General features: G+C 31.7%; 1 protein-coding gene across 2 annotated transcripts; it reads right to left on the bottom strand.

Moving 5' to 3' along the window:
* Window positions 1–177: 177 nt before the first annotated feature.
* On the bottom strand, window positions 178–24,491 carry numb (NUMB endocytic adaptor protein). 2 transcript variants are annotated; one of them, XM_018515593.1, is made up of 10 exons: window positions 24,008–24,491; window positions 8,671–8,835; window positions 8,125–8,196; window positions 7,488–7,706; window positions 6,069–6,255; window positions 4,957–5,214; window positions 4,755–4,775; window positions 4,182–4,367; window positions 3,556–4,052; window positions 178–3,085 (listed from the first exon to the last, which is right to left on the bottom strand). In XM_018515593.1, the coding sequence occupies exons 1-10, from the start codon at window positions 24,080–24,082 to the stop codon at window positions 2,786–2,788; spliced, it is 1,980 nt and encodes a 659-aa protein (XP_018371095.1). In that variant the 5' UTR covers window positions 24,083–24,491; the 3' UTR covers window positions 178–2,785. The 2 variants fall into 2 exon arrangements, with proteins under 2 accessions (XP_018371095.1, XP_018371096.1); XM_018515594.1 differs by lacking the exon at window positions 4,755–4,775.

The raw sequence follows: 24,491 nt of genomic DNA on the forward strand, positions 1-24,491 counted from the left end.
TGTAGTATTGCGGAAATATTTACATATATTTACGTATTCATTTGTTAGAATTACTACGCGTGACAATCTACTACTCTTAAAAATTATCCAAGAATCGAGACCATCACCAAACATATAATTTATATAACTTATAATTTACAATTTATATTTAATTTATAATTTACAAGTAAGCTGCAGATCTCTCTTTCACGATGCAGAATCGTAGCATCATTGTCTCCTCGTATCGTTTATAAAATTATAAAATACTATTATATGGTACAATTCGATTATTCGCTTCGATTGAACTTGAGGAAGAATTTCTCTCGTCTCATTGCTGAGTCGCCGGCTTAACAAATGACACACGCTCTTTAAAACTTCTTCACTCTCCTACACTGTCGCGTTACATTTTAAATAACTAATCTATATACAATGCATACATACACGTCTCAGTTATCCCTCTTGTAATATCTCCCTTGGCCTTCCTCGACGTTTACCCTCGATCCGTTTCGAAAAACCGAAAGTGCAGCGATTAACTTGAAAGACAAAAAGCTGCGAGGCGCAATACTGATATCTCACGGGATACTATCAATTACTATATACACGAGACTGAGGAAACTCCTTCACTCGCTAAGATGTACATAGCTGAGCGCAATCAGATCGTAGATATGAACTCACACTTGAGGATCGGCTCGATAAGCGATTTTCGCAACTATTATTATTACAGAGCGGAAGCACCGTCTAAACTCTCGAGAAAAGTATTGTATTCCGCAAGCGTTATCCTCGTGCGAGAATTTCTACACGCTTCGTCATCCTGCTCCTCGGTCCTCATGATAAATGCGACACGATCGTATGTATAATAGACAACGATAGTGTAAGACATATCTCCGCTAATCTTTAACAGCTAATCTTAAGTAATTTACGGGGTGTTTTTTACCGGCTAATACGGGACGATAGAGTCTGTGGTACCCGAACTCACGATCACTCATTCTGTGCTACCACGCGGTACGATGACCTTGAGCAAGTTCCTTACGATACTTCGTAATCCGTTTGACCCTGTTCTCTTAAGTACTAGCCACTTCACATCAATATCACAGTCTCCTCGTAGATGTTAACCCCTACTGCATACCCTACGTTCGGTAGATTAGAACGTATCTATCCGTTTGAGCCGGGTGAACTTGCCGGAAATGCAAGTCCCCTTCCTGTGGAAGGTACGGTCACCTCACTTCGTGATTCAGGTCACGATTCGATCACGAAGTGACAACTACCCTATATACTTTTCTTTTCTGTTTTTTGAAAAAAATAACAGTAAGGGTGCAGCGTAATCTTGAGTGCATACAATTTCGTTTTTCATGCAGAACGACGATAATCGCTCAGTTTGAGCCTAACTCTACTCAAGATAATTAGAATATCCAATTATAATATCGCGTGATAGACATTTAAGTGTAAGATATTATCCGTACTGTCGGGAATTCTGCTTATACGCGTACTTCGCGACATCTATTGCTTCTATTTAAATGGCTGACGAGATGTAGCCTGTTATTATCGGTGCGTGAAACTTTGTGTCCCGCGTCACGTCACCCGGGTGTCTGCTTATGCGTATATGCGTGTTTTATTTTTATTCTTACTGAGGTCGTTAAGGCTGTGCGCGTATATACTTATCTATCTATTAAGTATATTTTACGCTGATATTTTGTGCTGGTTCAGTTCGCTCCTATCGTCGTTGCTACTAAGCGTCAATTTGACAAGAAGAATTTATGCGCTCCTTCAGTCCAATTTCTTAATGGATCTCACGGTAAACTCAGGTGCAATCAAAAAGTTCCCGAACTAATGCTACGAGGTGAAAAAAACAATCGGTAGTACAGGGATAGAGTAAAGACCACAGATCTTATAAGTCAATATGCCATGTAGTATAATGTTGTAATTATTGAATATAATATTGCTCGCGGTTTTGTTCATAAATCTAGGTGCTGTGTGAGAGAGACATAAAATTGGAGCAAAGCGTATATGCATCAAGTTTTGCGCGAAAATATCTCCGAAGTTCGTCAAATATTTTATCAAGTCATTCGATCACCAAATTAATCTATTCATTCGTGAAGACCGCAAGAGAACTAACTTGACTGTGATTTTTTAAATATCTTTTAGAAGTTGTCATGCTACACACAAATTTTTTTCTAGTGCCTTGTTTTTTTCCAAAGACTTGTAGACGCATTTAGATGATTTTATGAATATTTTTAGCCTCATGGGAAACTTCCACTTACACTATTTCAATTAAACATCTCAATGATTTTTTACCTCGAGCAATTTTTGTTCGTGTTTAAAATGTCTATAACACTACAAATTTACATTTTTTTCTGGTTGTTTCTAGAAGTTCGCAGAAGCATTTAACAGCTTTAACTTGACATAAAATTTGCATGCGTTATTTCAATTTTCCATTTATCACCACAATTGCAAATAGACATTTAAATTATCGAACCAAAATTGGCATAACGCTCAATAATTGCAACATCATACTACTGGCATATTGACTCATAAGATTTATTTCCACGTTTTAGAACATTCTTGTACTATTGCTGAGTTCCTATATTACTCAACCATTGTTCTGGTTTTCCGCCTTGTGGTATCAGTTCGAGACTTTTAATGACACTTTGTATACCGCTACTACCCATTCGGAAACTTGATCAGGTCGAGGACACGCGGCTCACGTGTAATACTTTCGATCGTGTGCAAGGTCGGAGCGCGGGCGGACGTGTTGCCGCTATGTGCTTGAGTGGAAATACTTGGCGACACTATTGATAAACTCCTGACGCTACAACTGCACTTGGAACGCCTGGGTCGCGTTCGGCATAATAAAGGGATTCGTCGTGGTTGACTGCTGCATATTTCTGGAAGCTATTTCCGCCCATTCGACGTCGAAGGGATCAGAAGGTCCTCTGGAAGTCAGGCTCATTGCAGCCGAACCAAGCGAATGTGCCCTCGTATGAAGAGGAGGTGCTCGTCGAGGACTAACAGTTACTTGCTGTGGTGTCGGTGACGGTACAGAGCCAGTTATACTACCCAACCATTGTTCTGGTTTCGGTAAACCAGCTGCTGTGGAAAGCGGTTGCACCTGTTTGATGGAGAAACTCGTGAAAGAACGTCTTGGATCAACGTTGAAATTTGCGTTATAATATAATAAATGACCAAGAAGCTAATTTTTATATTGGTTGCAGTAAATAATGAAATGAGAAGTTCTAAAAAAGTAAAATTCGTTGCATTAAATTTCTATCATAGAAAACTTCCAAAGCGTAAACATGTTCTTAAAGAATATAATAATACTATATTTTAACAAAATTTTTTTGTTTAAAAGTTTTCTGTAAAAATTAATCAAAAATTAAATAATTTTAATAAGAAATTTTTAATGTATATTTTAGATTATCAATTAATATTATATATATATATACTTATAAAATATTAATTGATAAATAATTTAAAAATTTATAAGTAAAAAGTATTTATATATTACAGCATTTGATTCTTACTTAATCTTGTTAATATAAATTTAACACAACAAATGTATATAGTAAGTGTTTAACTTACTAAAGCCGTCGGGATTCCAGTTGCCGATGAGACTTGAGCGACATCAGCTGAGAGTGGTACCGCCGGGGAAACGGATGCTACACTGGTACTAGGAGAACTTGTTTTTGGCGTCATCATGGAATTTATTGGGATCGGCGATCTGTTCACGGCCGGCGTAGACGCATTTCCTAAAGAGGATGTAGAAGCCGTGCTGAAAGCAGGACTTGCTGCCGATGGCGGCGTGCCGAAGGCACCTACACTAGAGGAAACAGGTGCCGGTGTGCTCATAACGACTGGAGTGGGCGCGTTCGTCCTTGGAAGAACGGGACTCAAGTTGCTCGCCTTAAGGATGGGCGTGAGCCTGTGATTCGACGCGAGAACGGGGGATGCGGATTCTTGCCAACTGGGCGCTACATGATTCAGATTACTGAGCTCTTCATTCTTGTCGTTGTTATCGTTGTTATTGATATTGGGACCATTCTGCAGTTTCATCTCATCCAACGAGTTGCTACTCGTTACTAAAAAAGGATGATGATTTATTTATAAAAATTACAATGCGTATGATCTCTTGAAGGCGTCGTCTGCATGAGATTATTCTGATAGAGAATGAAATAAGTAACTCTCACAATTTTGTTGAAAAGTCATACCTGGAGGAGAGTTAGTAGTGGTACTGGTGAAAAGCTGCTTAGCTACGGAGCTCGCGGTAGATTGGGACGACGGCAATGGTCCAAAGTCATCGCTGCTCGAAAGCAGAGAAAGTCCTTGAGAAAGCTGCTGACACATCGCGGAAACGCTGTCGTGATCACCAGGAAATATTTCTGGTATTGGACTCACTGCGAATAAACAGAAGATGTAACGTTTATTAATATATTTAGGACATCTCAAATTTTGTGACATGGGTGCTAAGACGCATTCTACAAGGGGCATGCTACAGGATGCCTAAATGTATGTATGTTGGGTTATATAGTATAAAGTGAGAGTATATATAGAACGATGAACATACGATGTAAGTTGAATATTATTTCAAGCATAAACAAAATAAATACACGAGAGGCGAATTCAAATTACAAGGGTTCTAACTACACGCTCGTATAGTGTCGTGATACCAGTTTATGTCTGTTAATTTAATTATACAATGAACCGTGTGCATGGAAAACGAGCATGTTCAAGGATACATTGATGAGCAAGCAACAATAAAGAACAGAATAAGGAGTAATGACCTTCGTCATATCCTTCGAATTCTGTTGTAAGATAAAGAAATACATCGTTATTTATTGGTCAGATTGATTTAAATTAATAGCACATAATCAGCGTACTTGTGCGTATCATATGTTGTAGCGTATTCTCTCACTCGTTAAAGCTTAATTTAATAAAATTTTAAATAAAATGAAAATGAGATGTTTCAGTAACATGAACGCTCACCTGGGGGCTTCGAAGGTACTATATGCGAATGAGCTGAAGGCATTCGCGCCAAATCCGTTGGCTCAAGACTGTGACTACGTGTGCGTTCAAGAGTACTAGGAAGATCGTTGACTCGTAGACTGAGTTGCCTTTTAAATGGGGATGCTTGACTTAGCTGTGAAAAACCCCGGAAGGAACCTTGCCGCTCCAACATAGATAGAGTAGCGTGCGGCCTCTCAATTGCAAAGGGATTGTACACTTGCCTAACCGGAGGAATTTCTGAAACATAAATATTTTACATAAATATTGAAATACCAGAAAAAGAATATATTGCCAATGAGCAACACTTTTTATGATCTATAAAAAGATAATACGATATATTAAAAGCGAAATATTTAAAACATTTGAAACGTTAAAAATATACTTACAATTAGTTTTAATTTGTTCGACAAATTTAAACTTTTTTTATATATCATTAAATAAGCGAACAGAATGGTCTACATTACATTAATTATATACAGGTAATTATTCAAATCGTATAAACGGGCTATTATCGTTCTCTCAAAAGGTTGTTCGCTGCCAATAAACCTGACCAAAACTTACTTCGTGAGTTAAACGCTCCCATCTTTTCATCGTCTCATTGAACAAGACAAAGTAGAAAGAAAGAATAGACGTTAGAGCAATCACTAAACAAAGCTCTAGCGTTTATTCTTATTGTTTTCTCTCTATTTTGTTTATGAGACGATGAATAAGAGAAAGCATTAGTTTAACTCACGAACTAAGTTTTAGACAATACTGAACTTCATGCCTACAAAAAGTCCAGTACTTCACGCTTTTGAAATGTATAGTACTATGGGCGTTTCGAATTACGCATAAAGCGCATGAGGTATCATTTTTTTCTTCTTTATTTTTTATTCTTCGGAGAACAACAAAGACAGATGATGCATCATACGCTTTGTGCGTAATTCAAAACGCACCCTAAGACCGTTGAGTCATAAAACGATTGAGCATCAAAGAAGAAGAAGAAGAAGGCCTACAGAATTTTAAACTATTCTTTTTTTTAAATTTGTTTATAATTTTATTTATAAAGCAACCAACACAACAGGTGACTTTGAAAAATATATGTAACCTACCTGCTGCACGATCACGCGCTTCTTGTAACCGCTCCGCGAGATTCGGTTGCCTAAAGCTGCCACTTCTTGTGAAGATGGAAGTCTTCGAATCGAAAGTCATTGTAACTCCGCATTCTTTGTCTCTTCGTTGCTTCCTCTCCAAGCATGCAGCAAAGGCGCAGCCTACTGCATGACTCAATCTTTCTCCCTTGATGATAAAGAATAAGTCCATTAAGAAATGCCTTCATTATCCTGATGTGAGAATCCTTTAAAAACTAATATGCTATTTATATTTTTAAATAAAATAAGGTAAACCAAGATTTAAAATATGCACGATTTATCGTAAACAGAAAGATATATGTAAATTTCAACAGCAATATATGACATCCTAATAAGTAAATTAATAATAAATTATTGCCAAGTTGACATTAAGCTGATCGACTCAGAGTTGATGATAAATTCGGTGCTAGCAATAAGTTCGTATTTTGCTAGCAAAGCCTGCGTATTAACCAGACAACAAATTGACAGTAACAATTGAGCAAAACTTTAGGTTTTGATTTTGGTCGCAAATTGACAGTAACAATCGAGCAAAACTTTTTGGTTTCGGTTTTGGTCGATTCTTGTCGTCAATTTGCTGTCAGGTTGTTAGCAAGCTTTACAAGGTTTTATCAATTTATTCTCATATTACATCAGCAGATATCTGCTACCAATTTGCTGACATTATTAAATATAATAGAATTCGCATTAAATTTGATGCCTTTTGTCCATATTTATAGTAAGCATTTAATAAAATTTGTTGATAGACTTGATTGGCTGGGATAGGACGTATTACAATGAATTATAATTTTACAAAATTTCCAATTATACAAAATATCACATTAATGTATTCTTAATAGATCTATTAGCAATTAAGAACGCATTAAGATTTAATTATATATTGGATTTTTATGTTGTTATTATACCACATACTATCTAATGCTGTGTGTATTCGCAATTATAAAGCCATGAGAAAAATACTTTCATTATCCACGCAAAAGTGTTTTAAAAATTAAAATGTTATTTATATTTTTAAGCAAAACATGACTAAAATATACACATTATATTATAAACAGGAAGATATATGCAAATCTTAATAACAATATGTAAAAATAGAACATATTTTATAATTTTTACAAAAAATTTTTTCAATTTTACACAAGATAGTAATTATCAATAAATCTGTTAGTAATTAGGAACGCATTAAAATTAAAATATATATCTCATATTTACATATTGGGTTATCATATACACATATTTTATGTTATCACCACCGTACCGTCTGATGCTGCATATATTCGCAATTCGAGTCAATGAACACCCCTTATCGACAGAGTATACAGCATCCCTTGTATATTGAGGATAATTTTCTATTCGAATGGAATGGAATGGCATCTGACTTACCGATTCCTTTAATGCTAAAAATCCATGACACATCCATCGCCTTGTCGTGCCATCCCTACAAATGTAACTAAATCCCTTCTCATGATTCCTATCCGGCGCACAGAACGACACCTTTTCAATTGTCTGATCGACAATCAACCCTTTCGTTTCGTCCTCGACAACACGCAATCCGTCACCGGATACGTGAAGTACCGCCCGTACTGGTCTTCTTCTTGAGTTCTGAAAATTCAGTCACGAATTAACTCGGTCGTCCGAAGTTGCCCTTTGACCTTTACACCAATTTATTTTCAGATCGCTTTGGTGTCAATGTCGACTCTTTATATGTAAGCCGTGCTAAATATAGTCGAGGCGAAAGACTCGGAGAATGTGACGCGCTTGACTTTCGCAAGACTTATAAAACTTTCTAGAGAGCTTCTTGAATATTGGAAATGGAAAGTACCTTATGAAAGAATGGTTCAGTTACTTTTAGAAATTATTTATTCTTATATACATAAAAAATGTACTGAATGAACTATATATGACCAGTGATCATATGCACCCGTGATGTAGATGGTTAATTATAAAAGTTAATACTTTTAACTGATCCACAAACAAGTCGTATTAATTTCAACAGAATTATTTTATATAAAATACTTACACGGAGAACTTTAAGGGCCTCCTCGCAAACTTGCATACCCCTCGATTCAAAGACTTCTACACATCCTAGATACTGTCAAAAAATCAATTAAATTATTGATCTATTAAAGTAGAGTATTTTTAAAATTAAAGTAGACTTTTGTAAAGTCTTTATTTAGGAAAATTAATGTTTAATATTAATGTAGCAAATTAATATGAACTATAAAAAATTACTATAAAATTATACATTTTTGAAAAAAAAACTAAATTAATAAAAAATTTAATTATTTTAAACAATTGTAAGTAATTCTACGTAAATAATGATTTCTGACAATATTAATCTGAGAATTAATTAATTAATGATTCATATATAGTATATTTCTAAAGCAGAGAATATTAAATAACTAAAATGTCAGCCATAATGCCGACTAAATAAAGAAACGCCAATTAATTCTTAATCCATTTTAATAAATTCATCTTTTTAATAAATTATCATAATAATTCTAATACTGATTAGAGATAATCACTATAATTGGTGCACACACTCGGTGTTGTTATTAACTTTTACCTTAACATGAAAAGCGCATGTAGCTGAACGCACTGCACTTTCATCCGCTTGCCATTGATGAGGTTTACTAGACTCGGGCACATGAGGGTCTTTCCGCCGCCGGAAGCTATCTCGGAAGCTTCGTCGAAGCCGATCCATTCTTTTTCCCGGCGACCTCTCGCGCTTCTGTAATAGCGAAACATAAAAACGTTTTATTTCCTACAAGCCTTAAGCAATAAATCAAACGGTATTAACAAAGAACTTTCCCTTGGGTATGACGAAAAGTGATCTGTCCATGACAAATAAATATATGTAGAGTTGTCAGATACTAATTTTTGATTGTTCACTCGCACAAAATCATCCAATATTCGTAGGCAGAAATATAAACAAGATATTAACCTAATATAAAACATTTATAATACATTTATTATAAAAATAAAAACACATATGTACTAATACATATGTAATATCAATAGAAAATGTACATTTACAAATCTAATAACTCCTTGTTATCTTTATATAAATATTAAAAGGTACATTAAAGATTTAAATGTACATGTACATAATAATTTGATCTTATAAATATTTTAATATATACCTAATCGTTTATCAAAAGAATTGATAAAATATATTTCTTCAATTTTGCATGAGTTTTAAGTTGTGTGATAAATATAGTTATGTAAAAATGTCTTTTAAAAAAAGTCAAGTAACATATTACAATATTACGTCAAAAGAAATTTAAATAAGTTTTAATTTGGATACAAATGTTAATAATGTTGCTGAGATTACATATCATTTGCTCATGCATTGTCAAAATTGTAAGTAATTAACAAAGGTCAGTAGGGAAATCAAGTCAGTAGGGAAATCTCGAGATTGGATCAAAGCAGCAAACACGATGCCCACAAGGAACGACGTTTCTCTTAGTCCAAATTATCTTTTGATAACATTCAACATCGACAATGTAATCAGTCAAGGCAAAGCCGCGAGCAAATTCTCAAGGGATGCGTTCAGGATTCACCCGATGAATTGTTAAGAGTGGAGCTTGAGAAAATGTCCAAAACGGCCACTGTCTGGCAACCGTTGCGCCAAATCGCCAACTTGACAAAGCCCTGTGATCGAATCTTGAGACCCGTTCCCAAAGAATCCTTTATATCGGAACCCTCCTTTATATCGAGTCTCCCCTAACACCGACCGCGGATCTACCCTCCGAATTGGCGACACCCCTAAGAGCTAGTCGACGGATTGCGAACGGAGACACGTTAAGAGACCTTTCTCGTTCATGCTCTATGTTTTTTCCCTTCGTCATCGACATCTCCCTCTGCCATGTTCCTCGTTTCTCTGACTGTGTAAGGTTAATTGAACGGTGTTATATCACCTGATCAGAAATATCATGACTATACCTAGATTTTCATATTCTTAACAAATAAATAAAAATTAAAATAATTGATTTTAAAAACGTCCTGTTTTCATTGATATCATACGATATGATACTCATTACAATTTTTCTGATTGAATTTTTAAAAATCATCTAGATATGTTACAATAATTTAACTACCTCCCTTTCCCATTTTCTGCGAAAACACAGTTTACGTACATATTTCCGTAAATTATGGCTGTACTGTATCAAATTAACGCATGTATGTATGCATTTGCACGAGGTTCTGTTCTGGAGAGTTCGTAGACAGACGATGATTAATGATTGGCTTAATTATCTACTTGTGGAAGATACACTGCGCAGTAATAGGTATTTATTACAGTATACAGAATATATTAGTACTATTCATTTTCTCTCAGGATTAAATATCCTTACAATTTTTAAAGTAAATTTTTATTAGCCCAAACTAAATAAGGGTTCTTCATTTGTCACAGTGATTTAATTTTAACAATAATTTTTTTATAAATTCTCAAAATAGGTATATATTAAAATACATTTTGAATTAGCACAGAAACAAAATTTAAATTATTTTTTTAATTAAAAAATTTTTGCATCTTAAATATTAAATATACAATATTGAGTGTTATTTAGTGATTTTATGAAAGTGCGTGCGCGCCCGTGTGTATGTGGCAATAAGAGAAAATGTTTAAACTTTTCAAAGAATTTAAAATTAAGAAGAAATATGTTAATACGAAATTCTCCAGCGTACTCTGCATTTATGATATCATTCGCACGTGTTTCGCTCAACTGGTTATATAGATAGGATTTCAATGACATCATATTAGATTACATGCACATGTATTCTAAGTTTGCGATGGTTGTCTATAGATATTTATCCAATCCAGTTAGGCGGATGTTACTCATTAGAACGTAATTAGGACTCTATCGAATTAGTTCGCGAACTGAGCTAATAATTCGAAATCATGAGACTAAACACGAGTAACAAACTCATACTTGTACAAGCACACATAGATACATAACATACTAATTTTCGTGTTATGATCCTATTTGAATATAATCACAAAAAATCGAGAAGCACTTAAGTCAACAAACTTAAAATCGTTATTGAATACATGTATCATTATAGAATATTATGCAAATCTTGCACATATTAAATTTATTATTTCACATTATATTATGTGAGATAAATTTCTTAAAAATTTCTAAAATCTTACATACAGCTTCGATAATAGATTAGAAAAACCGCTGTCTTATCTCACCCTCGAAATATATAAGGGCACGTTGACCCAACTTTATACGCTCCAGATAATGAATATCGGCAAGAAGATCTAAATACGTCCCCTACGACTGCATCCCTTAAATAACTCCTGCTGGATATGACATGGGAACAGTTATTAAAGAAGACGCATACATTTTGGATTCGTTCCATTTAAATTTCTAGTTAGGAAGCACAGTACACTTTATTTGTATCGACATTTAAAAAACGTATAATGACGGTGTTTTTTAATAACACTTGACATATCTTTTAACGAATACAAAATAATTTTTAATTAACTAATTCAGACGGTAAGTAATTTTTAAAAGATAGTTTTAGTAATTAAATATTAAATCCAAAATTACCAACTTGATACGCGCAATAAAAACAAAAGAAATAGCAGGTAAAAAGTGCTTTCATCTTAAAATATTTAAATTGCTTCTCTCTTTCCAGAATTTGTGTGAATATCATATGAATGAATTGTTGAATTATAAACTAAGAAATATATATAAAGTTAAAAGTTATTTTTTAATTGTACAAAATAACACAGATGATTACTGATTAAATGCAAATAGGAAACGCGTTGAAACAGTATTTTACACGCAATAAAAGAAGTGATATATAATAACTATTATTTTAAAATCGAGGCCAGACATACGCAAGACATCTTCTATAAAGGGTATGATTTGCTCGTAAAAGTCACTTTCACCTCAGAGACCGCACATTGCAATCGTGTAAGTCTCCATCGAGCAATTGAAACAGAAATGAAAAGGATTGAATGTGGGGTAAAGTACATGAAACAAATTTAATCAGAAAGAAGAGAAATCTATATAAACTTTTATATATACAGTAAACTCTGAATTTATGAAGCCAAACTACGCGCGCGCCATATGTATTTAATAAAAATTGCAAAATAAAACCATATAAATATACAATCAATAAAAGATAAATGCCTTTAAACGGTTTAGCTGGATCTTAAGTGTTCTCTCTCTCTCTCTCTCTCTCTCTCTCTCTCTCTCTCTCTCTCTCTCTCTCTCGTATAATTCTATATAAATTTATATACTACGTATGTGTAGTCCTTTAAACTGCGCTCCGAAATAACTTTTCGGTATTGAAACGCAAACTCCACTGAACTACCATAATAATATCACAAGTTAAATTGACTAGCAATTTAACAACTCGATGCTCATAATCATCTTAGAACGCTCGTAATAATTAACAATGCTGAACGACATTAAAATCTGTAAATAATTTTAAAAATCATATAAATCTCATGTAAATTTTTTTGATGTAAAAACGTGTTCTATATAAATAATAATAATTAATAATAATTTCTTTTTATTAAAAAACGTATTGCACAAAGAAAAATTTTTTAATTAAATAAAATAAGAATAATATGTCATATAAAAATTAAATATATTAAATGTATTAAATATACATTAAAATATCTTATCTCTGTAATAAAAGTCATTAGAGTAAAGTTGTTATTTTAATGCAAATTATGTGAACAGAATTGTTAAGAACTTAGATAATAACATTTAAAAAATTAATACTTTATAATAAACTTTAATAAAGCTATTATCATCATGGTTATTAAATCGAGAGCACTATCACGTCAAGGGAGACTAACGAAGGTACGATAAAGCGCAGTCCATCAAGGACATCAGTAGATTTTAGATTGCATGTCACGTGTCTCCCATGAAGGACCATCGAGGGAACAGACCGGCATTATCACGCCCGAGTAGCTGCATCCCAGATTTTTTTCGAAGCAACACTTCTCCGTGAAAGCGATCGCATCTGGGGTCTCGTGCTCGATTAGAATAATATCATCCAATGAAAATAATCAAACCCCCATGCAACGGAGCGATACCGGCCATCGGTTATCGCACGATAAACTACTAATAGCTATAACGTGCGAAAGCAAACGCTCTTAACGCAATCGGTTTAGCGAGACTGTTTACTTAGAACGGTAATAGGCTTACCGTTGCGTTACAGTAAAACGATTGCATGCTCTACGCACCATACCGTTTTATTCATCACTTCAACATCGTCTGTCATGCGAGAGTTGTCTATCGCGTCTTTATCAAGCGAGTGACGATCGAGAGGCATGATCATGTCGAGCGAACAATACCACCGTCTAGCACCGTACTAAACGGCTTTGATCGGCCAAATTAGTCTGCGGCGTTGTAACGCTTTGCAGAGATTTAATTTAACTGTGTGACGACGCATTTGAATGCACACACAACTGCTTTTTAATTGGCATGATGGGGAACGCTGTGGCGTTTCTACAGCGTAATGATTTTGTTGCCTCCTCAATATTAAGATTGTGACATAGTAATTTAGCAATTTGCGAATTATGTCCTAATAATCATAAATATGGAAGTAGGAAATATTACTAACAAAATAAAAAATTTATTTAAACTCATATTTAAACAAATTCTGTTATTATGATATTTTAAATTCTGTTATATAAATGAAAATAATATTTTGGATTAATAATGCAGCTTTTTATACAACTTTTTAAATGTTAACTGTACCTCTAAAATGTTCTTCGATGATGCACTGAGAAAAAATTGTTTATTTGACTAAATTAATTTAGTTTATCTTTATTTTTTTGTTGGAGAACGTATATGTTTAAGTGAAACATATTATATTTGATGCATTCTTCAACGAAAGTAATAAAGACAAACTGAATTAATTCAATCAATTAAATATTTTTTTCTCAGTGTATATACCTATATTTGTAAATGCAATTGTCAAAAGTAAATAATTATTTTTTTAAATAGATAATAAACATTTCTTTATTCTGCTTACTTTTAAGAGTTATTTAAAGTTAATTTATACATAATGTGTCTATCATTTTTGTGTTCTAATTTAAATATTACGGAACCCTATTATTATGTCATAATTTATTTGTGACGTAAAATAGGTTATGCCACTCACAAATAATATAATATGCATTTATAGCATAATGGAATAAATATATAACTATCAATTATTCACTAGATAATACTGAAATAATTGAATATGAGCTAAATTAATTATTCCTTATGCAAAATTATAATTGTGACACAAATATATGCGCCATTCAATTATATCACTTACTAATACTATAATATTAAAAGTAAAAAATATCACATAAAGATATTCGTCTTCTACGTAAAGTACTTACATGGGATAACGTTATAAATGTATTGATCGCGCTCCTTTTTTTATTGCACGTGGATATACATCTCCAACGATCAGGGAGAGATTATAAATATTCTGCGCAAACATAGTAGTGAGGTATCATCATGGACAAACTAGAACTGTGTGAAACAATGTTCAATTCCAAAATCGATAAGTAAATTCATTACAATATAATGCGATATAAGTAATCGTTACAATCAAAACAATTGATCTTTTATTGGTATATGAAATCAGTTTAAATAAACATTACATTGATTAATTCCAAAATCAGTCGTATTATTCAATGTATTGTAATGAAAAAATCGATACCATAATCAGTACGCGTATATATTTTCGTATATTAGCTATACTAGAACAACCGATTTGAAATTTAGTATATAATAAAAATGATCCAATATAATCATTAATTACTGAAAAACTAAGTAAAGTATTAAAATAAATTCTAAAACATTATAATAATAAATTTAATATTATAATATATAAATGTAATGTACGTATACATATTTAGTGCTTATGTAGTATATAAATAATAAATATATAAATACATAAATCATTAAAATAATTTATTTTTCAATAAAATGTCCCTTTTTGCATCAACAAGTCAATTTACAAAAAAAATAAGGATATAATATATTTTTCACCATATACGTAGAAACAAATTACATGACTATATTACATAACACATTTTAAGTATAAAAACGTAATACATATATACGTCTTTACTATTAATCTTCTATTATGTAATATACTTATTTCATTATTTTATCCTTTAGTTATTTTTTATACAGTTTTGTTTATATAATATAAAATTAATTGATTAATAACAATTCAATGACATATAGTATAAGAATATAATGTTATAAGCTAAACGTAAGGATAATAATGTTCTTCGTGGAAAGGCATGACATCAAAAAAAATAAGAAACTGAGTGAATCACCATCTAAACTTCTGTGATATATTTTCCTTATATTTCGTGAGAGTAGAGCTTTCTTTTCTTTTGAACATCGTAACAGTAAATAGAATGATGACTAAAGATATAAGAATTTAAAAGATCCACAAGGTTTATAAAGTTTATATTTATGTATCTTTTTATTAAAAATTTACAGTTTTATTGTATCAATTGTTTGCTATTGAGATTTATCTAAGTTAACATTTTACATGTAAAAAATTAGACATAAGCAAAATAACTAAAAAACTGAAGGAAAAATTATTTATGCTTATGTTATATATGGCACGATTGTGAAGATAAGAGATTAAACAGGAAAGGGTTAAAACAGGAAAGCGTAGGTATAATTTGCAACTATACCTACAGGATTATTGATTATATCGTATAACATACTGACATAGGCCGCTTTTAATAGAAGGCTGCCTGTGACGTACTATTTTTAAAGATGGCAGAACAAAAACATGGATATATATATTCAAACAAAGCCTTTGTTTCGACACGTACTTATAAAAAAATGTTATTCTACACTTTCAACTTATTTTTTTACGATTAAAATTATCTTCTTCCCAAATAAATCATTTCTGTCCATCATGTGTGTATAAAGTAAAGAAGTTAAAAGACAATTTCTTTCAGAGGAAAAATACAGAAGATATATATTGAATAAGATCCAAAAATTTCTGACCCAAGGATAAAAGAAGTGATAAAATGAAACGATTATTTCCATCTTTTCAATTTTCAATCAATTATTTTCATTTCAACACGTGTTTTAGAACAATAAATTAATTTTTTTATACTAGTACAAAATTATTCTGAATTTTTGTTTTTAAAATGATTGAAAACACTGCGGAAATTATTTTAATTTAAAAATTATTTTTTATTTTTTATATTTTAAAATCCAATTTACGTAAAAGATATCGATTATGAAGAAGTAATCTCCACAATATTAGACCATTTTAAAAACAAAAAATTCAAAATATTTTTTAATTGTAAACAAAAATTAATTTATTATTTTAAAAAATATATAAAATAAAAGATAACTATAAAAAATAAAAATAATTGTTTTATTTTATAACTTTTCCTATATTTATGGGCCGGAAACTTTTTCATCTTACTGCATATTTTGTATGCATGCAGGATATTTGATAAAGATTTTCCCGGAAAATGTTTCATGTATGGTGATCGGAACCTTGAGGCGTGAAAGGAAAGATGGACAAAGAATGCATCTTTGCATATTATATGTGCAAGTAGCGTGTGCACGGTAAAAAGTATGTAAATAAGTACAAATTTTACATAGTAATTTCTGCAAGTTTACTTAGAGCTTCTTTACATATCATATTTTTTGAAAAATTTTAAAATGCTATTTAAAATATTATTTTATGATAATATGAACATATTACATGAACACAATACTATACTCCAATGTGCATCACAAAATTGCTTGATAAACTTTCTAATTACCATATGCAAGGTCTGCAACGTATCATCAGAGAATGATTCCCATTCGAGAGTGGTAGAAATCCGATAAACTAAATCAGAACTGTAGCCTGTTTCTGTCAAGAGTACTGTAATATGAAAAAATACATGCGCACTATAGCACGCGCTCCAATCGTGCACTTGTTCCAAAGAAATTCATTTCAATATCAGTACGGATATATATGTCTCCTTATCCGGTTACAATTTTACAATATAATCTTATTTTATTAAAAGAAAAAATAATTAAATAATGTGTACATATTAAATTTCAATATAAATATAAAATTGTTTTTTTTATCTTAATATTCTAAATATTCATTTTAAACAATTAGGACAATTTCGTGAATGGCAGCAATCTAAAACAGTCAGTGCAAATTTTTACGATTAAAATAGGTGCCAAAGCTTCAACAGGCACTGCCTGTTGAAGCTTTGGCACCTATTTTAATCGTAAAGCTAAGAATGTCTTGAAAAAATCTTCGAACTATCGTAATCGAGAGATGTCATGACCTAGAATTAGTTAAGTGAAAGTAGATACACGGGGAAGATTACAAATCATTGGCTCAGTTTTTACAATTTCGGAATTCTACTTTTTAAACAACTAATTATTATAATTGAATTGTATTAATATACGAGAGAGAGTCTTTCTCCACATTTTCATGCCAGGAACAATTTTGTATACTATATACTTCCTTTGTAATAATTGTACGTAGTAAGTAAAATACGAACATTTATAGTAACCAGCTATACCACTTACACCGTGATATGTATCAATTTACATCCTAGTAATGACGTAAATTGATACATATCACGGTTTAAGTTGACTACATAATAAACTCCATACTGAATTAATGAAAATATAAAAATAGAAATAAAAAGCAGATCGCCAATATGTAGTTTATGATAAAAGATTGTACCTTTTAAGGTTATTTTTTAATTATCGAATAGTAAAATACTGTTATAGAAAAACAAATGTAAACTATTTTACATGTAGCTTACTCCAAAAATATTAAATATAAAGCGTTTTGTCAGAGTTAAATTGTAATGTTTACACACTTCTCACGTGTGTAATAACAGCAAATCAATCTAAGCTTGTCTTAAATATCAATGTATTCCATCCCTACGTAATTGATTTCAATTATTTTATTATAACAAATTACTGTATAAATAATAATTCAAAATAATATTTGTATAGTAATGAAAACTTTTCTTTTAACTAATAATGCATTATTTAGATTTACTCTCTCAAACTAAAGAATATTAATATACATAATTCTGAACGCTTGAAAATTCACTTGTGTTCTTTTACATAAATGACACTCTTTTCTCTTTTTTTTTTATTATTATATTTGTTTAATTTTAATAAAATTAAAAAAATTTGTTATATTATAAAAGAGATAATTTACGGTATTTTTATTATATTACTCTTTCGCCATAAGTACGTAAATAGAACACACAACGCTTCTTGTGCCAAAGAATCCCAATCTCTTTATTCGATTTATATAATCGCCCAATCACATTTTACGTTAGATCAAGTAAAACTAATAACTCCAAAAATTGAAAATAAGAACTGTTAAATACGATTTCGTTAGTCAGTAACGTATCGTAGGCGGCATACATTTATGTTTACCAAAATTTCTTATTAAATAACATAAAAACATAATTAACTGTAAAATTGCATAACAAATTTCCAAAACTCTTTTTGGCATTACATAATAATATGATTAAACATGGTTTTTTCGTTGTTTCGAGGCCATCTCTTATTTTTTTTACTACCTGTAACTGATGTAAGATAAATATCTACAATATGCAATTTTCTGAACTTTGATATGTTGTTACAATAGCAGATTTTCCTGGTCAAGAACTTAATTCATAAAAATACCGTTTTTATCAATACGTTAATAATAATGCAATTAAGATTAGATGTACGCTTCATAAATTTTATAATAATAATAAACATTTATGTGATTATATATTATATATGTGTACATATTTTCAACGAGACTGTACGAAAAGTTTTGGATAGCACGGGTAGAACTAAGCCGAGCAACATTTGAAGTTTACACGCGACCAAAGGTAGTCCGATTATGAGAGCTTCTCATTGTTCGACGTGATGAATAGCAGGAGTCAGGATTACAAAGCTCTCGCACGAGGGAGCCATATCTCATATTAAATAACGTCAAAAAAGAGGAAACTTATAGAAAAGATTGCGCATAGAAAGGGGTTCACGTAAAGATACTAGATAATGTTGTCATAACGAGAAAGAGTAGTCGAACGTTCAACGAAGAGTACAAAAAAATAACATGCGTTTGGAATACCAGACGATGGATACGCCTAGTTTACGCATCTCGTATAAATCTACTTTGAGTCCTTTCACCGCGGCAGGTGTCTACGCATACAACAGCGGATACGCGCATACGCAGAAAAGTGCAACGAGTGGGCTTTCACGCGAGGCAATGTAGCGTGTTGTGTCGCCGTCCTGGCCGTCCAACATGGAAATACCAAGTGTAGGAATGCAATGTGTGGTTTTCAACCTGCGCAATCGATTTCCTTTGAATCAAAGCATAATTAAATGTTATATGTGCTGCAGATCGATTAGCATGTTAAAAGATTGAGAAAGAGAATAAGTGAACGCATTTTATTGACACTGAAAAAAATAAAAATAAAAGATGAGAAATTTTTGCAAAAAATTTTTTTACATGTGTAATGTCTATTAAATATAATAGATATATTTTAAAAATATATTAAGAACGTTTCCATATCTATTATACTACAAACTTCTCTCTCCTTCTCCCCCCCCCCTCTCCCTCTCTCTCTCTCTCTCTCGCTTCCCCTATTTCTCCACTGAACTAAAAAACTATACAAAAATTTTGAAAATAAAAAATAAATTTTATATTTTTTTTTCCCAAACGTTCGATGAACAAAATAGATTACAAATGCTGAATATTATGAACAGAAAGAAATTATGTAGTAAATTCTTTTCTTTTAAATTTTTTAGAAATAAAAATCGTATTTTATTGTAGAATGCAGTGTCTAATTATAGAAGAAAAGATCATTTATGCACAAATAATCGGCAGTAGTTTTGAACAGCTTAGCAAACTCCTGGATCTCTTTCGCTTTATCGTTGAGAAGCAGCGCCGCATGCAGCACCAGTTATCCTTGAGTTCGATCCCCTCGATTCGATTGGTCCGTGAGTGTGCGTGACCGCGGGCGTATGTACACGCATGCGAGTGTGGATTCATTCGTACGATTAGATTTATATGTGTTGACCGTGCGTAAAACGCGATTTGAATGTAACCGCGATACGCTGGCCGATCGGTCTAGGCTCTTTGTAATTTGCGTGCTACTGTCCTCTTCCTTGAAATAAATTAACTTGAAGTACTGTGTGTGTATGTGTAACTACATTTCTTCAAATGTTCAATCTTGCTGGCTAAATACTCTTTAAAACTCTTTAGAATAAATCTCTGCACTCTGAAGAGTGAAATCTTATTCTTAAAGATTAGAAATTAAACCCGTTTTTTCAAGACTGGCTCAATTTTCATTCTTCAAAGTAAAATTCCATTTCAAAGAATTTAGTTTTAAGAGATTAATATTCTGTGTTTTTGTAATTAGTCAAATAATTTCATCTAATTTAATGTAGCTTGCAGATGGCATTAATTTTATAGAAAAAAAAACATATTAAAGCGTTTTTACAGCACTTTCAATTTCCAGGATTGTTATTATTCTCTTAATATTTAATATCATTCTTTGTCATTCTAAAAGTCCTTTATCGATTTTAATGTAATAACCATAGAATTAATGAATAAACGTTTTAAGTCTATTTCATTATGTGTATAATAAATGAATAAATATTATTTGTATATGCAGAATTGTTACGTGATTGCACGGACTTCGTAGTTCAATTGTTCACAGTATTTTTTTCTGTTACGCCACGAGAATATTGCTGATTTCAAGATATCAACTTATACCGCGAATATTAAATTGCTTGTGCATGAAGGTGTTGAATAAGTGTAAAAGAACGAAAATGAAGACGAGTTATTCGATGTCGCGACTAAATTAAATATTGCAAATCCACTCGACAGAAACGAAATTTTCGCAATCTCGACGTAATCTAATACTAATTCCACTAATTAAAACGCGTAACAAACATCATGTAATTATACCGCACGATGAATTCGAGGAAATGCAGCATCCAGCCATTTTCTATGACCACTCTCCCAAGCTTTAAACTATTCCACTTTCTAGGGATTCCTGCTTTCTAGGAATTAAATATCAACGAAGCAGCAAAAGAGGCAAAAGCTTTTTCATCAAAGAAAATGAGCGTTTCATCAAATTCACTTCGAAAATATAATATTTGTTTGTTTATTCTGTAATAAACACATTTGCTTTAAAAAAATAAATCTATGATTTTTTTCAAGAGAAATTTTACCGGTTTTCTTCTGTATGAAAATAAATTTTTTTTACTTTACGCGTTGTATCATATCGCAAAGCTGTCATGTCAAAGCAACAAGAGAGTATAATATTCTCTCTTTAATTTCATAAAATGCATTTATGTTTCACAAATAAATTATTAGTTTGGCATGTTGAAAATAAGATACGATTTATATAAAACTTTTTTGTCGATTTTAATAAAATTGTCATAGAATTAATTAATAGGCATTTTACAAGTCATTTCATTATGCGTATAATAAAATATTACGTGCACATATTAAATTTATTAAAATTACATTTAATAAAGTTTCCAAAACAGTAATTATATTAATATGTTTAAAAAAAAGCACTTATATATCCTTATAAATTGTATATGTGTTTCAAATAAGAGACAAATTGCATATTTATATATTAATTAAATATGTTTTTTTTATAAAATTTAAAATAAAATAATAACAGCAAGAATAAATATAGCAAACTAGTTTACTGACTTTCCTTTTTTTATCTTTTCCTAAACTTGTTTACTACCTTTTTCCTTGTCGTTATTACTTTATTTTATAAAAGCATATTTAATTAATATATAAATATGCCATCTGTCTGCTTCTTAAAGCATACATAATTTGTAAACATAAATAAGTATTTGTTGCAAAACAGCGTATTTATTAATACAAAAAATAAAAATTGGACTAAAGAGTGCAGACAGTACATAAAAATGAAATATAAAAGAATTGATTAAAAATGTTAATAAAAATTGTTAACTTTATTATAAATCTATTTCAAAAAATTAAGTCCTATTAAATCGTAAATTTGTAAAATTTTATTAAGTTTGCTTCCCAAATTTAATTTCATGAAAATGTAGTTATTCATAATATTTGTAATAAATTATTTTGATATTTCGAAATTAATTTTCAATGTTTATATAATATTCAGTACGGTACAGATGCAGCTTTTCGCAATTATAAATTGAATGTTGCGTTTACGGTATCCAATGGATGAAAGACTGATTCGGACACGTGCTTGCGCGAGCAAAGGTCATTGAAACGCGAGCGCCAACCGCACCTCATTGTATCGTCATTTTCACTGTTGAAACCGTCACGCATGAAATACGTCATTCCATCTATGAAATGGGGATTCACAAATGCAGTAGTAAGCTTACATAATTCGCATGACGCGCATTGATAATTTCAGTGCGATGAATACCAAGGTTTTATATCGCGCGCAAAGATTTCCAAATACTTGGGAAAACTTGATTGTCACGAAAATTGAATTCTCACGTCTATAATGTTCGTGATGACACCAAAAGTCCAGCGCAATGCAAATAATATATTAGTCATGCTGTGACCAATGTGATTGACGTCATGCGTCCATGTTAATGAAGTTCCTCGTTACAGAAATACCAGAGGTGTACAGTCAGCGATTTTAGGAATGCAAATGTATATATGTAGATTTTATTTCATTTTCATTCAGTCGCATAAATTTTTTAGCAGGTTTATAAAAGTTCATCTACTGAACAAGTTATATCCATTTTATTCTTAATTATAAAAAAAATTATCCCTATTTAGAAAACTAATTTGTACAAAAATAATACAATTTTACTATTATGCAAAATAAAAAGAAAAAGTATTTTAAATTTATCCATCCATTTTGTTTCCACGTTTGATAACAAACTTACTCACGATAAAGTATATAGTATGTCAAAGTTCTATTAGATTATAACATAACTCTTCATCACAGTATCGATAAACATCGAAGATAAATTATAGTACTTATATATTTGTTTACATATTTCTCGATATGAAGAATGTCTGTTGTTTTTTTTACTTTTATACTTCAGATATGAATGCACACGCAATAAAATAATAAAATTCAGAATAAAAAAAAAACAAAAATAACACACTTTTAATATCTAGAAATATGTGAAATATATAAGTCACTGTATATAGAAAATTGCGAGAGAACGAAATGAGAAATAAGAATGTATAAGGGGTGTGACCGAGGGTGAAAAATGGAAGTAAGAAGGGCAAACCGTCATTTCCGACGGCTGCAAATCTCGGATTTTATGAAGCGTGGAATAAACCATCCTTTCGTGTACAGAACGTTTCGCAAAACGTTTAAGAGGAAAATGTTGATGGTCACGCCATGATATGCGATTTATGCTAATACTTGTATGAATTTTGTATGAATATCGTTACATCGTAATACAATTATAAGTATATAAGCAAAAGTTTTAGAAAGTACAAAAAATGTGATCAAAAATGATTCTTACCAAAATTCTTACAAAATTATTCTTTTGAGCTTTTGTGATTAAATTATTTTAATAAATCGAATTGTGAAATAAAATATATATTAAAACGCATTCTGCTTTAACTAAATTAAAGATTAAAATTTTTCATTTATTTTCGCACTTTGTTTAATATTTAATTTTTAATAATTCCATACTTATAAGTTTTCAGAAAATAAATGCTAACGCTAAAAAAAATCCTGTCAATGGGTAGGTACTACCATTGATATGCTGTTGAAGCTAAATGCCCTGAACAATACCGTATGATTACAACTGTCACACGTGTACTATATGCGAGTGACAGTTTCGTCTCATATCAGATGTGACAGAATAGCACACGCAAATAATCGTAAACGTTACATTTGATATAAAAACAACACCGCGACGTACCGAGAGGCGAAGACCATTTCCAGCATGACTGGTAGCCCTCTCGAGTGGCTGGTGGGCGGACGGGTGGTTTCCCATTTCTCTTGGACGGCGATGTTTTCACAACGAGCAATACCACTCGCGTCAAATATCCAAGTACAACAGATCGTTGGCAGTTCCACGTATCCTTTGATGCACCATACGCGATGTCACTGACGTCTAATGACATCCACGCTCAGTGACACAGGTGTGGCCTTTATGCAGCGCACTTATCTCTTGTACAATATGAGAGAGAGAGAGAGAGAGAGAGAACTTCACACTTACTGGAGTTTCTTTTTAAACACCTCATATGCAAGCACCTCATTCAAATTTTGACAGATCTAGAAACACTACGTGAATCCGTTTCAATTCATCAACACCAGCCAATCCTTCACCACTTTATTACGATGTAGACTCTAAATTCTTATATTATTAATGAATCCTTTCGATAACATTCAGTAAACTTCCC

The sequence above is a fragment of the Trachymyrmex cornetzi genome, unplaced genomic scaffold, assembly GCF_001594075.2.
Source record: "Trachymyrmex cornetzi isolate Tcor2-1 unplaced genomic scaffold, Tcor1.1 scaffold579, whole genome shotgun sequence".
Lineage (NCBI taxonomy): Eukaryota > Metazoa > Arthropoda > Insecta > Hymenoptera > Formicidae > Trachymyrmex > Trachymyrmex cornetzi.